Raw genomic sequence first — 16,469 nt, 5'->3', positions numbered from 1 at the left:
TTAATGAACATACGATACCCTTTGACACACTACTGCAAAGTTTTTGCTTGTCTATATTTGAAATAGAACCGAAATAGAATGAAATCTATAACTATGTATGAGAAATGACATATACACAGCCCAAATAATAATTATATCCACGAAAATTAGCACGGATCATCACTCATAATAACGCAAAAGTAGAGGAGACGAGACAAAAGTTATATCGCTTCAAAGGGTATCTCAAATTCAGTATCATTCCATCCGCCGTCTTTTTTGGGTTGTTTTCTCCAGGTCGACTCGTCTAGGCGTTCTTGCCTAGCTTCGCAACACAGGTCGGGGCACCGGACTGCTCGACCAGCTCTTGGCCGCGATCAATCCACCTCCGGAATCCCTCGTCGGTAGGGTCGACTGGGAAGTCATCCCACACGGCATTCTCGGCATCGGCATATGTGTTCCAGATGCCCTTGGGAACATCGGCGGCGCACCAGGAAGGAAGCTTGGCCAGAACGCAGGTGTAGTAGACGTAGAGAATCCGGCAGAGTAGGTCAACCCGATCCACGTAATGTTGCTTACTGGGGTCGGGTTCGCGACCGCCATCACCGAGACGCCGCCACCAGGAGACTCGCCAGCGGAGGGTAAGCAGGATATGGCCGAGCTCGCTCAGGAAACGCAGGTGGGTTTCTTGAGAGATCTGCTTCCACTTGATGTTGTAGAAGTCACGCTCCAGCTTTCGGAATCCCTCCACCTCGAGCATGCGGCAGATGATGCGAGACAACTGTGCTGCAAGGAGAATTTCGCGACGGTCCTCAGGGTTGTTGATGTCCATGGTTCTCTCCTGGCCTCCGGCTTGAAGAGGAACGAAGCTGTAGCTAGCACGGCTAGGCATGTTGTTCCATTGCGAGAGTAAGGACTATTAAAGTCAGTAATTGTTCGCATTAAGCAGACATCAATGATCACTTACATAAACATTGTTCATCGGGTCGCAGTCTTTCACGCATGTGAGCCAGTTCTTGGACTTGTCCTTCGACTCGACAATGCGCCGATCAATGAAGTCGAGAAAATTGGACTTGGAGTTGCCATTGTACTCGCTGAGTCCGCGGAGGAATTTGTAGGTCTCCCCGAGGTCAAGGACATAGAGGGATCCCCAGGATTGCTTGGCACGGATGTTGAATCGACCTTGTCGCTCACCGAGGAATGTGATCAGGTCATTGAGGTCGAACTCAGAAGGAATGTCCATCCGGATGCGTCTGGCACCATCTGTGGTGGGATGGTTGATGGCGCGTTGAGCTGGTGTTCGTTAGCAACAAGGACAAATACAAGTGGCGTAGAGATTGCAACATACAAACATAGTTACATGTACCGTACTCGACGATGTTGGCAAAGCAGGCGCGTGCACATGGCTGCTCGTGGAGCGTAGGGCGGCAAGCATCGCACGGGGCGTTGCCATCACACTTGCAATTTCGTTAGATGCAAATCTAGAATTAGATCGGCTGAGTGCATACCTTGCGCTTGTTCAGTCGACACTGGACACATGTGTCCTTGTTCTTTCGTCGCAGTCCAGCATTAGCCCTGCCGACCATGCTCAGAGGGCCCTTGCGGCGCGCTCCCCGAGGCGGTGATATGAAATCTGCCGAAGCAATAGATCCTCCTTGGCCGTCTTCCTGCACGATTTGCAAAGGCTTGGGCAGGTTCTGGTCCAGATGCACGCTTGAGTTACGTTGCTTGCGCTTTCTGACCGTGGCCACTGTCTGAAGTGCAAGAGCTTGTGGCCGAGCCGGCGCCCTTTGCGCAGATGACGAGGCTCTGGGTCTTGCAGAGACCGGCGTGAAGTAGGCCTCCGAAGGGTCTTCACTGACCATGAAGGCGGTCGCATTTTGTAGAGGTTGAGATGTCTCCGAAGAAGTGCTCTCCTTCTGTGTATCTTTCCAGAGTCCATTGTCTTCGAGTTGGCGATCGGCAAAAGCGGGGATCTCATCGTTACTAGCGGGGAACGGTTCGTAGACGCTGGGAAAATCTCCAGAAACCGAAGAACTCTCCGATTTGTATTGCAAGCCGTCATGCTGAATTCTCTCCTCCTTGAAGAATGTCGCGTCCTGGGGGATCGACAAGGATGCAGGCGATGTCATGTTGGAAGACAGCTGAGACTCCAGACCTTCAAGCCAGCGGGAATCCAGTGATCGCATCGAACCCTGGTAGTCGCGGATGTGTCCTGGACGTTTGGCAGCTGATTGCAGACCCATGGACAGAGATACCGGGGTCTGATTAGGCAGGTTGTCCGTGGGAGCGGGCGCAGTCGGTGCCGTCCAAGTCTCAGCGGTCGAGAAGGGGAACGCCTGGGGAATATTCTGGAAAGAGAGGAACGGATCGGGAGGAAGATCGGACAAGCCCTGTCCCTGCGGCAACTCTCCGGTATCCTCTACAATAACCGTGTTGGTGGAGGCAGGCTCCTTAGCGTACGGGTACATAAGGGGAGCCTCCATGGGAAGGCCAGCCGTCATGGCGTTGAACAGTTGAAATGGCGGCCATGACTCATCCAGCTGGAAATTGTCGTCGGCAGAAGAGGGCAGCGTCCTGGGGCTGATCGTACCACTCACGGTGCCTTCGATAGGACCGTCGTTGATGCTGAACTTTCCGGGGGAAGTGGCACCATGTTTGCTGCTGCACGGGGAGGGGTACCTGTCAGCGGGAAGCTCCAAGGTTAGGGGAGATGAGACGAGTCGCACCTGCTCTCACTACCTCGATAATCGCCAGCATGACCGACCACCGGGACGGTGGATTGGTCCCGCGACAGCGGACCACGAAGGTTGCTCAGATCCACGACATCCGCATCGCCTGGACTCGAGTCCTGGCTCGCATCCCACTCCAGCGGTTGATCGTAAGCGGAATAGATCGGAAAAGTATCCGATTGCCAGTTATCTAGAATTTTGGGGTCGATGCCCGCAGCCGTGCCAGTCGTCCCGCAGTCCATACAGGGGGGCAGATGGAAGGGGGATGGTGATGGAAGAAAGACCTTTGTGAGAAGCCGGAGCAGGTCTTTGGCGCGTTCCTGAGTCTGTTGGGAACCGAAGCGGGCGGTGGGTTTGGGTGGGTTTTGGCGGAGGTTCGGAGTTAGTAGTAGTTGGTGATGGTGGTGGTGATCGGGAAGAGGGGAAGGACCGCTAGATATATAAGCGGACAGGAATGATGATGATGGAGATGATGACCGTAAAGGGCAATGATGAAAGTGATGCACGAAGCAGGAGTGAAAGGGAGAAGATGGATAGTCAGTGCTGGACTGACGAAGCGAGCAGAAAATCGGCGTCCGTGGCTGACTGACTTGGACCGACTGGGTTGGCGCTGCTTGGTCTTCCCCACCAAAGATTTTGCGACGATCGGCCTCCGAGGTGCTGCTTGCATTAAACATACTTGGATTTATTCTACTAATTCTACTAATTCCTCTGATAAGTTCCGCACTGACCAGGTCCGCATACGCACGAGCTGGGTTCCTCCTCCGCGGCCTCGTTCACTCATCGATGGCAGCTGCCTGCCACTTGATATGTTCTACCATATATTAATCAATCTTAATATATCTTGCAGCTGGTCCAGCGTTTATCCCTGACCATGATGAGGGGAAACCACACACACACACACACACACCGCGACCACACAACTACTAGTACGTACACCTCTCTATCTATTCATGGCCGTCGGAGTTTGATCCTCAGGGGTCCTCCCTACAAACCAACGCGGTACAAAGAGGGGTCAAGCCGTGGATCGTCCCCTCGCGCCTGAAACTACTGCAACCTACAATGAACAAGGAGGACCGACGGACACAACGACCACTTGCAGCCATTAAGCCAGTGTGCAAGGTGCATACACACACACACACACACACACACTACTGACCACCCCAATCCTGGTTGGTGAGTGATAGCGTTTATGGCCCAACATGACATGACAGTCGAGGATTACGCGAGAAAATGATTTCCGTTGAAACCGACTACGGGGGGCTGTCCTCCGCGGATGGATCGATATTATTGCTAGAAAAGGTCGGTCCAGGTGCCGGTGGTCAGAGGGGCTGTTTGACTCGCGGCTACCACGGAGTAACCACAACGCCATGGAGCAAAGCGTGGATAGAACAGACCCGCCGAGAGGAATGATTGGCAACTTGGCGCCGGTGGGATGGGACCGTGGTTGCTTTTCCAACTAAGAATAAGGCGCTCCTGAGCAATCAGCGTGTGTGGTCCTGCGGCCTAACACAGTAGTCCTGATTCTTATTCTAGAAGCCTGTCCATGGCTGGTTGGGAAGTGGACGTGGGTTTGCATTTCCCGTTCAGGATTCGCATATAAAAAATTCATAGTGTGGCCCCATCAGGGTCTGGAAAAAAAAAGAAAAATTTTTTTTTTAAAAAGACAAGAGCAAAGAAAACCTAAACAACCAACAATAATCACTAATAATCAGTAGGGCACGGGACCACTCTAAGCCTGCAATAGCCGCACACACCCGTGTGCCATTCTGGACTTTTGTGTGGATAGATAGTTATTTAGTATTAGTAGGTGGGTGTCGTGATGATTATTCTACCGATTATTCATGAGTGATGTGCAATAATTAATCGATCAGTATGATCATCTTAGCTAAGAATATGCATACACACATGACCTCTTTTACCCCGAAGAGTTCAAAACCCTCCGTAGATAAGCCAACAGCACCAAATGGCACAATGATGCCAGGATCTAAGTAAATATGTGTGTGTGTGTCTTAATGTCCCCTACGTGAAGAAGTATGCAGACACTAGGGGCCTTCAGTGCATATGTACGGAAGAGTAGCATTCCCTTGGTATCCCAATTGATTGGTGACCACAATCTCCTTGTCGGATTTATCTGGTCTTCTGCCGTCTACCTTATTGTAGTCTAATCTAGGGTATCTGAGGCAATCGTTGTGTTGCATTGAACGTGTGCCGCCTGATGATGCTCTTGTTTCCTTCTTTTTCCTTCTTTGCTTTTTGCTCCGAGCCCCATAATCAGTCACCTTGCCTGCACCTCCTGGTGCCTTACTCTACGGGGTATTTTCCATCATGCTCGGATCACCCTCTTATCCTACTAGACATCTAACTAGTTCGTAGTAGTTTAAAGCCATGACCGACATAGTGTCGTTTCACAGGGGTGCCCCGATGAAATGCCCTACTATTGACATGCGACGGGGATACTATTCTTCAAAGATCTACTTGACGAAATCAATCTATTATCTAAACAATAACCCGAATCACTTCTTCTTCTTCTTCTTCTTCTTCTTCTTTTCTTTTCAGCTGACCGTCTCACTGCCGAGTTCTCAGGCCGGGCAAATTCCCTCCTTGGAAATGCACCTGTTCTGGATGGTCCGATTCGTCTTCTTGAAATCCCCACGAGGTATGACTTAATCGCAGGCTTTGCTTTTCCTCACCGCAGCCTCTTTTCGGCGTCCCTCGGCTGGTCTCCGTCCCGTCCTGTCACATACGGTAATATTACGTGTTTAATCCTTTCCATCCCATAGTTCAAGCACTGTCCCATACCCGTCCGGTCACCGTCATAACGGAGGCTCGCAACCACAGTTGACGTCTTCAGAGCAACGCCCCCCCGCAGCGCAACAGCTTCACCGTGACCGATTTGGAGATGGAGGCCAGATTCTCCCCGGTTTCTCTTCGAGGTCGGGGTAAACGGTGATCGAAAATGGCTGTCGGGCTCAACGATTACCCAGCTAAATCTTCCCTATAAATACCGGGGGGAAGGAACAGGCTGGCAGATGTTGATCTGGAGAAGCAATTATCATATATCATAATACACTATCACTGCAATACAAACTGCAACTTGAACCCTGAATCCGAGTCCGAGCCCCGAGCCCCAAAATAATCCCAGTGCGGATCCATCCACTTTTTTTCCCATCGGAGAAAGAGCGAAAAAGAGTGCAACGCGCGTGCGTGTGTGTGAGAGAGAGTGTGTGTGTGGGAATCTGAGAAGAAAAGAAAAAAGTTGGGAAATTATAGGTCGCTGCTTTTGTAAATTCCGATTTCAAAAGTCCGAAGCATCAAATTCAATCAATCCAATCCAATCCAATCCGATTCCAGAAAAGAAAGAAGAAAAAGAATATACCATTATTCTTCTCTTATTGCCCCAGCACGAGTCAAAACACATCTACTAGATCTTCCTTCATCATGCATATATTGGTATGTTTTTTGCTTTTGCTTTATTAACATCTTCCCTCCTTGTCATCATCAATTGAACTTTAACATGTGCTGCCCAATGTCACCGCTTCTTTGCCAACCCCCATGTTCCCTACCTACCTACCTACCTATCTACCTTTTCTCCGTATACGGAGCACGAGAGAAAGCTACATGACTAGTCTCAATTAGCTAAACGCACACACACTAACACAAAAACAAAATAATCAGGTAGTCAACGATGACGGTCCGCCGTCCAGACGCCTCTCCCCATACATCGAGCCACTAGTGACGGCACTCGAGTCCGCCGGCCACCGCATCTCCGTGGCCATTCCCGCCGCCTCCCGCTCCTGGATCGGCAAAGCCCATCTAATCGAAGCCTCACTCACAGCCACCTATGTCCCACCCGCTGCCTTTCGCGGTGATGGCACATGGGATGAATCCTTCCAACAAGATCCCACTACCACCAACAATGCCAACGACGACTGGGTGATAATCACCAACGGCACCCCAGCCAGCTGCGTCCAACTCGGCCTCCACAACCTCTTCCCCGACCGCGGCCCCATCGACCTCGTCATCTCCGGCCCCAATCACGGCCGCAACGCCTCCACCATCTACAACCTCTCCTCCGGCACCGTCGGCGGCGCCCTGGAAGCGGCTACATGCGGGAAACGTGGCATCGCCATCTCCTTTGGCAGCAAAGATGAACAGCCCCTAGATATCATCCACGCTGCGGCTCGTCTCGCCACTAGAGTCGTTAACCATCTCATCCAGAACTGGGATGACCAGGTCGAGCTGTATAATGTGAATGTGCCCATGCGTCTGGATGTCGAGTCTCGTCCTGTCTTGTGGACTCGCACGTACCCGTATTACTGGGCGAGAGGGTACTTGTATTCCGAGGTCTCTGGGGAGAAGGCAGCGCCTGTTGTTGGTAGTGTCAATGGACATGCTGCTGCTGCTGCTGCTAATGGGGAGGAGGAGGAGCAGCAGCAGCAGCTCACGAATGGTAGTACCACGAAGACAGTCACGCCAAAGACTGAGGGTGATGGTGGTGGTTTGAAGAAACGTAACTTTGCCTGGGCGGCCGAGTTGTCTGATATGAAGAGGGCGTTGCAGGAGAGTCCGGAGGGAACGGATGCTCATACGGTTTTGAGTGGCTGTACTAGGTTGGTTTACCCCCCGTTTCCTTTCTTATTCTTGCTTGTTTGGAATCTTTCTTAAGGATAATGCTAATATTAATGTGCAGTGTCACCGCCCTCCGCGCCAACTTCTGGCATGTTCCTGGCCTGGAAGGGCAATTGCTGCATCTGGATTGATTGAATTAATTCAATTTGATTCATGGCATGATGCGAGTGCGTGTGCGTAACGCAAAACGGAATGGAATAACGACCTTGTAGATTGAAGATGATGTGATAAGGAGACTTATGTGTTTTTGTCTGCTTGTTACTATCTGGTTTACTACTTACTACCTTAGATACCCGCAAAGGTTGTGTTTGTTACTACTGATGTTCCCTGAAAATTTGGAATACAATATATGATTGATTGCTATTTTGTTTGTCATTTTTGTAGATTTGATGTGGGCACGTGTAGTAGATGGCGTAGACTGCGTAGACTGCGTTGGTTGTATTTGTTTGTTTTATCATGTCTCTGTCATATGTACATGGGGCTGATTGGATACGGGTTTAGTTCAAGGTATGTGTCTGTGTCTGTATGTATATGGTATTAAGGACGCCGCAGATGGCGCGAATATGGAGAAACTGTCATGTCATGGCTCAATAGAACGAAGATAAGAATATGTGGGGGTGGAAAGTGGGATCGTATCGTATCATGTGGTCATGTGAATGGTTGACAAACGCCCCAAAAAAAGGCAGACAAGATAAAAGAGTAAAAGACGCAAATACGATAAGGAATAAGAACAGGATTGATCGACGTATCCACCACATCAACCTAACTCTAAATCGCGCGTGCGGCCTCGCCTGCGCCACTGTCCACCACGGATGCCTGCTCAGCACGCATCTTGCCCTTGGCCGGTCCGCCCTCGCCGACGCCCATTCTCCGCGCCACGTAGCGTTGTGCAACCAGCCCCGCAGCCAGGGACAGGCTCTCCTCGATCCACTCGGCCGCCCATTCTCGGGGGTCGACGCCGCCGTTCTCGATAATGTCGGCGATGTCGTCGGGAATGGTGGTACGAGGGACGCTGGCGTCTTCGGACTCAGGGTCCTCCACTGGAATAGCGGGGGTCTCGAGCCAGTCGATCCATTTCTGAGGGATGGCCTGGGAGAGCGTGTGGAAGGCGATGCCGTGGATGGGGTCGTGGAGGTACAGGGCGAAGACGACTTCTTCCTCGGCGGCTTCGGGCACATCGACAACGCCTGCTGGAGTGGCTTGGTCGGTTGTGGGGCCCGCCTGGAAGAGTTCGGTGGAGGTGGTCTGGCTGATGGCCTGGATCGCGAGGAAGATGTCGCTGCTGCGAACCGGGTTGGTCTCGCTTAGATCTTGGGTAGCTTGTTTTGCAGCCGCTTCGACGCCGCCCTTGGCCGAGAAGTACTCAGTAGCGTAGGCTTCGGCGCTGGCCCGCGCAAGCTTGGTGGCCTCGACTGTGCCTCGGATGGCCGACAGAGTGCGAGGGCTGCCGGGCGTCACGGTGCGCCACCATGGGCCATCATGCCAGCCCGGGCCAGAGAACTGGGCGCCGCCGATATCCAGTCCGCGCTTCGGGGCTGACTCCTGACCCCGCTGGATGACAAGGAGATCCCCGCCTTCGACCTGCGCCATCACGCGCGAGAACACCGCGTACACCAGAGGGTCGATGCTGGGGTAGCCAGACAAATCATGTGTTACGTGGATTTGAAGACGTTCGTGGGACGAGATGGGAGGGGCGAGCGTGTGGATGAAGGAGGTAAACGTAGGAATAGCCATGTTGCGCAGCTCCCCACCTGGTGGTCTGTCGTTAGCGGCCATTCGGAAGAAAACGAAGTCAGGTAGAGAATCATACCTAGGTCTTTGAGAGCTCCCACGTTTCCCTGAATCTGCTGAGCCCACTTCTGAGCCTCTTCATTCTGCTGGATCTCCTTGACCGCTGCCTCAGCCTGCTTCATGGCAGCGCTGGCGGTTGCAAAGATACCACCCCACCATCCACCGCCACCACCGCTCGAGGCAGGTTTCTCCTGGGCCTCTGGCTTCTCAGTCTCCGGCTTCGGAGCATCTGCAGCCTTCTTCTCTGCAGCGGATGCTCTGGTGCTCTCTTCCGACTTACGAGGCGCCTGTTTCTCTTCACTGGAACGGCCGGTGGAGGGGGTTGTGGTAGTGGCAGCCGGTTTGGGCGACTTGATCGTAGGTCTGGGTTCGTTTGTGGACACGCGCGGGGTGCCAGGGCCACTGCTGGGGCGCTGAGTAGCTAGACTGTCCAGTTCTGCGAGGATGTCCTGCTCGGACTGTGCGGTAGTGGGTTTGGGAGCCGCCTTGGAGGGCTGCTGCTCGGGGGCAGAGTCGACACCCAAGTCGTCAAATTGAGCGAGCAGCTCATCGCTGGTAGGTTTTGAAGACTTGGGGCGCATCGTGCAGATGGTAGCGATGCCTTATGAGTGAGGGTATGTTATATTGAAAAAATGGCGGGCAGGTATAACAGTCAAGAAGAAGACAATAATATCGGGGAGTGAATGGACGGCAAGCTGGAGCTCTGGGGAATCCGAGGTTGGGCGGTGGAGCCCGGATGACCTGCGCCAAGGGCCCAGGAGGCGTTAGCGGGTGAAGTATCTTTCTTACTCTGCCTTTGGAGGGATTCGTCCAATGCCATACTGACTCTAAACCATAGATGGCGGGTGGCTTTCTCGCAGTGGCTTATTGTCTCACTTGAATCGACTGGCGAGAACCGTCGACGCGTGTATACTAGAAGCACTGCAGGATACTGCAGTCGCAACAAACTAAGCTATAAATAGATATTCGACGGACAATCCAACTAGTACTGCATTGCCCACGGTAAAATATATATTGTCAACTAGCGAGTTATACTAAGTAGTACTCACATTTTAGATTCTTTGAGCTACCTTAAGGGGAAATTACCAACTAAGTACTACCACCCAGATTTTGCCTATAGAGTGTAACTTACTACTGAATCATGACCAGCCACACCCTCAAGTTCCCATGTATATATCCAGTTCAACAAAGTACGCCTGCCGACAACCTTATGGTAAAACATAGTACTGTTAATACAGTCACACCCGATAACCCACTTGACAATAGCTTATATATAATGCTGAGTGGGACGGCAGCTGGTGCTTTTCTGAACATGCATTACCTGCTACCCAATAATGCAAGAGAGTCCAAGCGACACCAATAGTACCTCCTGCTAATCTCATAGTAAAAGAAGCAAAGGCCTCCCCACCTCACTCCGTCCTGCATATGAGAATTCAAAACTCAATCCTCAATCAAACAGACCGCCGCTACATCCATTGCGCAACATGTCTCTGTATGTACGGCCAATATTCTCAAAGATATTTTACCTATCTGACTTCATGCTCGACACGAGTTATGATTAGATGTTAACGTAGGGGTATGTGAGTGTCAGTGCTGCAAGTCGATCTTCCATGAGTTTTCACCCCCTTGCTTGCCAATATCCAGAAGGAAGACAACATCCTCGCTCAGCTTGTAGGTTTGATGACCCCAGGAGCAATCCTGTTACCGGAGACGGCGCTTCTGCCCCAGTCCTTCATAGTCGAGGGATGAAACACGCTTTGCGTGCTAGCATTACAATACGCTGCCGCGTGGCGGCTCTCTGTAATTCAATATCAAAAGAATAACAGCGCGCGTTACTGGAAGCAATAAGAGCACGAAAGCAGTGTCAGGCTATCTATGATATGGTAAGAACAAATACATCTCAGAATCTATAGCAAGCTTCGCAGCAAGCTTTGAGGGGTGCGCGGTGAAGTATACCGACGCCATAAAAATGTATAATAGGCCAAGAAAACTTAATGCCTCAACGGCAGGGATATGGCGAAACCTATATCATTAAGCGGGTAATTTTCAGAGGATATGATAATCTCTCAGGTCTTAAAAAGCCATTGATTGCTACAGTGATATTATGTATGGACCATTCTAAACATTTTGCTGAACAATAGCGATGGGACAGCAGAAGAACTCCGTGGCGGTGGTGTTATGCCTGATAAGACCGGGAGATAACACAGGGATCAATTGATTAGGAGCAGCCCGAATCAGTCGAAATGAGCTGGATATTAGGCCTAGCTTGCGCTATAATAACAATAGTACCATCATAATAATACTTTGTCAATGATAATGATGAGTGTGAGGAAGACTGGGCCCACCAACGTCTACGCAGCTAGCTAATGATCATGTCGGAACCTGCCAGAACTCGATCATTTCCCCCGCTCGTCTCATTTCATAGTATGCTTTCAGCATTGGATTGTTACCGAGACATTCCGTGATGGTTCATCAACCACTGGCAATTTGACTGGTCGCTCCCGAACACCATCAGCCCATATCTCCCACATTGCCCTTTGTTTGGAAAACAGGAAAAGGTCATTCGATCCTTTCCAGCTTGAAGTATAGCTATGATGCATTGGAAGGGAATATTCTGACTACTATTGACAAGAGAATTTTGTCCCTCAATAAAGTACCGTAGTAGATGATGTCACGTAGACGGGGTAACAATACCGCCCCATGACTCAGGCAGGTACACGGTCGATGAATGTCCATCTATCAGGTTGGCAACCCGAAAGATGAGACCAAGTTGACGCCAACTGTGCTGTAATCTACCCCCGGTTCCCCAGGTGGAGTTGACGGCTACTGCGATAGTCAATACTTTACCTGATTCAGGGGTACTTTTTCACTCAAAAGTAGCCCCTGGTAGGGAAAAGGAAAAAGCATCCCTCAGCATCAACAAGTCCATCTTCAGGGCGCTCAAGGTATACCTCCGACCTGGACTACAGGACTGGGGGGGTATTGTCCGGTAACAGACCAGCAGACCACTGCGATTATTTTGATTGGCCTGATCAAGACTACGGCGACTGCGTGACGGGGATCTATCCGGAGCTGGTCTTTTTCCGGGCGGATCAGAGCCCCAGATTGGCTATTTAGGTGGGTCCATACAGTAAAATAAGGTAACTTGCGTATGGCGCGTACCAGCACCAAGCGGTGCCGATACCAACCCAGTGCGAAAAGTTGATTGCAAAGGCCAGTCCGGCCAGGTAAGGTAAGTGTAAAGCTCAAGTACTTTCTTTACTGGGACTTACTATTCCTACTAGATCGCTTTGTGAAGGCGACCTGCTGCCTCTACAAACTAAACTCCAAGTCTTTCCCTTCCTTTTCTCCCCCCAGCATTCACTGCGTCTAAACATCCCACAATCCTCTCTTGCTTGCCTCTTCTTGCCCGCTTCCCGTGTTGGTGCTGGGCTGTTGGTGGTGTTCCTTGTGGTTAATCCCACCTCTCCGAATCTTCTCCCTTTCATTCTTCCTTTTCCTCCCTCTTTCGCCATCTGCCCGTCTTCCCCCATTCCGTCAAGACTTCATAGTTCCACTGCTACGGAAAGCTTTAACACTCCCACCCCCAGCTCTTTTCTCCTCTCTACAGCAAACATATCCTGCCATCTATCTCAATCCCTTCATCTTGTGCATTTTATCTTCTCTGTCTAGATCTCTTGCTTCTGGTTTCTTGGTTTGTTGCCGGCGCTGGCAGACGCATAGTTTTTCTGCTTACCCGCTCGGCTTCCTACTTTTCCTCTTCAAGAACTACGAACCTCTTAAACTATCCCTGCCAACCGTTCGCGGCGTCCACCGTGGTTGACTCTGCACAACAACCACAATACTTCTGCTCTATCGCGCTCCTCAGAGGGCGATCTTTTCACATCTTCAAATCTTGTTCCTCTCAGTTTATTGGAATCACTGACGCGATTTTCCCTCGCCCAAAGGTATGTTACATATCACCTGCCTGACCCATACTACGCTCTACTTGTGCCTGCCAAAGCCATGTCTGCCACGTTTCTGTCAACGTTTTGGTCCATCCTCCAGTGGAGAGCAGCCCAATTCCTCATGCATCTCACTTGTCTCGATTGCTCGACCGTGTTTTGGTTTCCCCTTTCCCACCCTTACGCTCTCGGGGCTCTGGTGTAGAAGATTGCGCTGCAGTTACTTCTGGCGTCTTGGCGCCGCAAGCGAACTTTTCAGCCGGAAGTTAGTCAACTAACACTATAGCCAGATCCCACGTTGGGCCCCTCGAAGGAGGATCAGATATCCCTTTCGCTAGTATTCTCACATCCTACTACTTTCTATCTGACTACTTCTTCTCCTCACCTTCTTTTTCTGTCCATTATGGCTCCGCTTCCTCATAACGAGGCGGAACTGGACAGCCATACTTCGGACTTGGCCAGCCAGGACTCTCCGCTGCGCCGACAATTCTCCGAGCCATTACACGCTCACTCTACTTCTACTCAGGCGTCTCCATCCCCTTCTCCCATGACGCACAAATCTAAATGCTCTTGGTGCGGCAAGGAATTTGAGTCTGCCAATGATTCCAAGTCGCAATATGATGCTCTCAAAGAACATATTGCTACCGTTCATCCGCAGATTGCCAAATTCTCCATGTATGAGGGTGCCGACGAAGATGAAGAGTCTCAACTCCACGAAGCCGACCCTCAAGCAGAGGACAATGCAGAGGTCGCGGCTGAGAGTGAAGCCGATGACGAAGAGCAAGATGAAGCCGCTGCAAATGGCGTGACTGAGGCGACGGAAGCTTACGATAACGACAAGGACCAAAGCGTCGATGGCGATGAAGCTGACGGTCCAGAGGCTGACGCTCTTTCGAATCAACTTCATGAGTTCTCTCGCGGTCAAGACTCAGTCTCGTTGGATCAACGTCTGCATAATCTGTGGAGTGTCAATGATATCCGTAAATTCTCGGAAGACTACGACGAGAAGTCGTCTGACCTAGACCACTCTTGGTCCATGGTGCTCCGGGGCCCGAAGCGCGCTCAAAAACGTGAAGACAACGAATTCGCTGAACGGCCTGGACCGTACAAGCAAGTGAAAGCTGCCAAAGGGGAGTTCCTAGAAATGACTCCCCTAGAAGAGTTTTTGGCGCCGCTTCGGGACCCGGAGCACCGCTCGACCGAAGAGCTGTATGCTATCACAGAAAACGTGGCATATGCCTTGAAAGCGTGGCAGGACGAGTATATGGCCATAGAAAAGCTGCACAAGGTAGCGACTCGCCATAATGCCAAGCCGACCAGCGACCCGAGGAAGTTGCAAAGGCCTCAAGTATTTGAGGATAAGAAGGAAGCCATGCTCTACGGCTACAAGTACGAGGCCAAGGAGGATAAAGTGGGCAACCAGAACCCATTCACGCAGGGCGGGTTCAAGCCAACGCCCGCTCAATTCCGAAAGATGACGGCTAAGATTGGACCCAATCATCCTAACCCGGATGGCTGGCGCACCATCGTCAAATTCGGAGTCGAGCACGTGCCGAAGTTCCAGAACCCGCCACGCGAGGAATTTGTTGGCAAGGCAACGCGCAAGCGCAGGGCCGCGGAGCTGGAGGCGGCTAACCGAGAGATGGCAGCCTCTGGCTCCGAAGAGCCCACTATCGAGACACCGGCTCAGACTGACACCGAAGAGTACGGACCCAAGCGGCGCACGCGTGGCCGTCGCCCTGGCACCGAGGTCGACGAAGCCCAGGCATCCGCGACACCCCCTCGGGGTGCGGTTCGGGGACGTGGAAGTGGCCGCGGCCGCGGTAGAGGTGCAGCTCGCGGAGGTGGAGTCATTGCTTCGACGGAGATATACCAGCCGGTGGCCGCTGCGACCTCAGCACCACGGCCGTCATCTGGACGAGGGGAACATGTGGCTAGCTCCCTTCAGGCACGACCTGCCACTGCCCAGTTGGCACCGATCGAACCGGCACCTAGTACGACGCCTACGCCTCCCGCAAGCATCCAAACCGGTAGCACACTGGAGGATGGGGTGGATCCCGCTGAACAGGCCCGGCGACAAAAGATTGCCAACTCCAAGAACCCGAAGCGAACAGAGGCCATGCTGAACCACTGGGCACGTTTCAACCGTGAGGGTCGCGTGCGCAATCCCAAACGATCTAAGGCTCAGATCGAGGCCGACCGCGCGGCGGAGGCTGCTCGGAAGGCATCTGAGCCCCCGAAGCCGGGAAAGATCAAGAAGAAGCCGGAGGGCGGGGTGTATGGGGAGCCTCCGCGACCTAACGCAGGGCTCGCGCCCGCACCTATGCCTGCATCGACACCTTTGGCTCCTGGTCCTCCTGCGCATCATCAGCTTGCGCCGATTGCTGCACCACGACCGTCACTTACGCCATATGCTCCTATTGATCCTCGAGCGGTGGCACCATTCCCAGGGCCTCATGGTCTTCTACAGCAAGCGCCGCTGCAGCCGTATCGCACACCATACCCGGAGTACTACAGTCCTTATGGGGCGCCTGCGCCTGGGCTGCCACCACCGCATCCGCGACCTGCGTGATCCACCCTGGCTTGTATCCTAATTTCGCTCGTATGTATTATTGTGCTTTTGTTACCTGTGATTAGTGAGCGTGCTTTCAGCGACAGGCGTCGGGGCTTTGCGATCCGTGGTTGGTTGTGAATATTGCCAACCAGGTAGGATGTACATTGGGCATATAAAAAGCTGTATTATACATTAATGCCATACCTTTATTCAGCTGTCTCAGTTAAAGTAGATATAATACTGATGATAATTGTATACTTAATGGGAAGGATGACGCAGGTCACATGATGAGCTCCACGTGACGCAACACTTCAACTCCGCGCTGGTCGGCGACCAAGTTAGCTGCTTCACCAACCCATCACTTTTCTTTCATTTCACTTCAACACAGACTCAATCAATATGGGTAAAAAGAGACGTGGTCCGACGCTGGATGAGCTTCTGGCTCGTCCATGGTGCTACTACTGTGAGCGCGACTTTGATGATTTGAAGATTCTCATATCTCACCAGAAGGCCAAGCACTTCAAGTGCGAGCGCTGCGGGCGCCGGCTGAACACTGCAGGAGGTAGGTCATCCAATGCGCCGTGGCGATATTTACTAACAGCACAGGGTTATCGGTGCACATGAGTCAGGTCCACAAGGAGCAACTTTCGGCAGTCGACAATGCCCTTCCCAACCGATCCAGCCTCGACGTCGAGATCTTCGGCATGGAGGGCGTCCCGGAAGACATCATCCAGTCGCACAACCAGCGCGTAGCCACCCAGTTCCAACAGGCAGAGGCCGAACGGCAGGCCGTGACGGGCAATCCGCCTCCGGGAACCGGCGTTGGCGGACAGCCAGCGA

The 16,469-nt window shown here is 52.0% G+C and overlaps 5 protein-coding genes across 5 annotated transcripts; 3 read left to right on the top strand and 2 right to left on the bottom strand.

Annotated features, from left to right (window-relative positions):
* Window positions 1-62: 62 nt before the first annotated feature.
* BO79DRAFT_199909 (uncharacterized protein) lies at window positions 63-3,222 on the bottom strand. The gene is made up of 5 exons (XM_025681452.1): window positions 2,706-3,222; window positions 1,485-2,640; window positions 1,325-1,433; window positions 944-1,269; window positions 63-892 (listed from the first exon to the last, which is right to left on the bottom strand). Exons 1-5 carry the CDS (start codon window positions 2,948-2,950, stop codon window positions 284-286), a joined length of 2,445 nt encoding a protein of 814 aa, XP_025537024.1. The 5' UTR covers window positions 2,951-3,222; the 3' UTR covers window positions 63-283.
* Window positions 3,223-3,941: 719 nt separating this feature from the next.
* On the top strand, window positions 3,942-4,121 carry BO79DRAFT_154039 (uncharacterized protein; the record flags this gene model as incomplete). Its single annotated transcript, XM_025678739.1, has 1 exon — window positions 3,942-4,121. One exon carries the CDS (start codon window positions 3,942-3,944, stop codon window positions 4,119-4,121), a length of 180 nt encoding a protein of 59 aa, XP_025537023.1.
* A 2,028-nt stretch (window positions 4,122-6,149) lies between these two features.
* On the top strand, window positions 6,150-7,634 carry BO79DRAFT_289409 (5'/3'-nucleotidase SurE; the record flags this gene model as incomplete). Its single annotated transcript, XM_025688776.1, has 3 exons — window positions 6,150-6,161; window positions 6,387-7,321; window positions 7,402-7,634. The coding sequence occupies 3 exons, from the start codon at window positions 6,150-6,152 to the stop codon at window positions 7,469-7,471; spliced, it is 1,017 nt and encodes a 338-aa protein (XP_025537022.1). The 3' UTR covers window positions 7,472-7,634.
* Window positions 7,635-7,876: 242 nt separating this feature from the next.
* Window positions 7,877-9,798, bottom strand: BO79DRAFT_199903 (DUF5427 domain-containing protein MTC1). Its single transcript, XM_025681451.1, has 2 exons — window positions 9,151-9,798; window positions 7,877-9,091 (listed from the first exon to the last, which is right to left on the bottom strand). The coding sequence occupies exons 1-2, from the start codon at window positions 9,710-9,712 to the stop codon at window positions 8,109-8,111; spliced, it is 1,545 nt and encodes a 514-aa protein (XP_025537021.1). The 5' UTR covers window positions 9,713-9,798; the 3' UTR covers window positions 7,877-8,108.
* Window positions 9,799-12,997: 3,199 nt separating this feature from the next.
* On the top strand, window positions 12,998-15,685 carry BO79DRAFT_39229 (uncharacterized protein). The gene is made up of 2 exons (XM_025689175.1): window positions 12,998-13,078; window positions 13,366-15,685. The coding sequence occupies exon 2, from the start codon at window positions 13,479-13,481 to the stop codon at window positions 15,645-15,647; it is 2,169 nt and encodes a 722-aa protein (XP_025537020.1). The 5' UTR covers window positions 12,998-13,078; window positions 13,366-13,478; the 3' UTR covers window positions 15,648-15,685.
* The last annotated feature ends 784 nt before the right edge of the window (window positions 15,686-16,469 follow it).

This window comes from Aspergillus costaricaensis (assembly GCF_003184835.1).
Source record: "Aspergillus costaricaensis CBS 115574 unplaced genomic scaffold BO79scaffold_27, whole genome shotgun sequence".
Lineage (NCBI taxonomy): Eukaryota > Fungi > Ascomycota > Eurotiomycetes > Eurotiales > Aspergillaceae > Aspergillus > Aspergillus costaricensis.
This window is presented reverse-complemented; position numbering and strand designations above follow the sequence as displayed.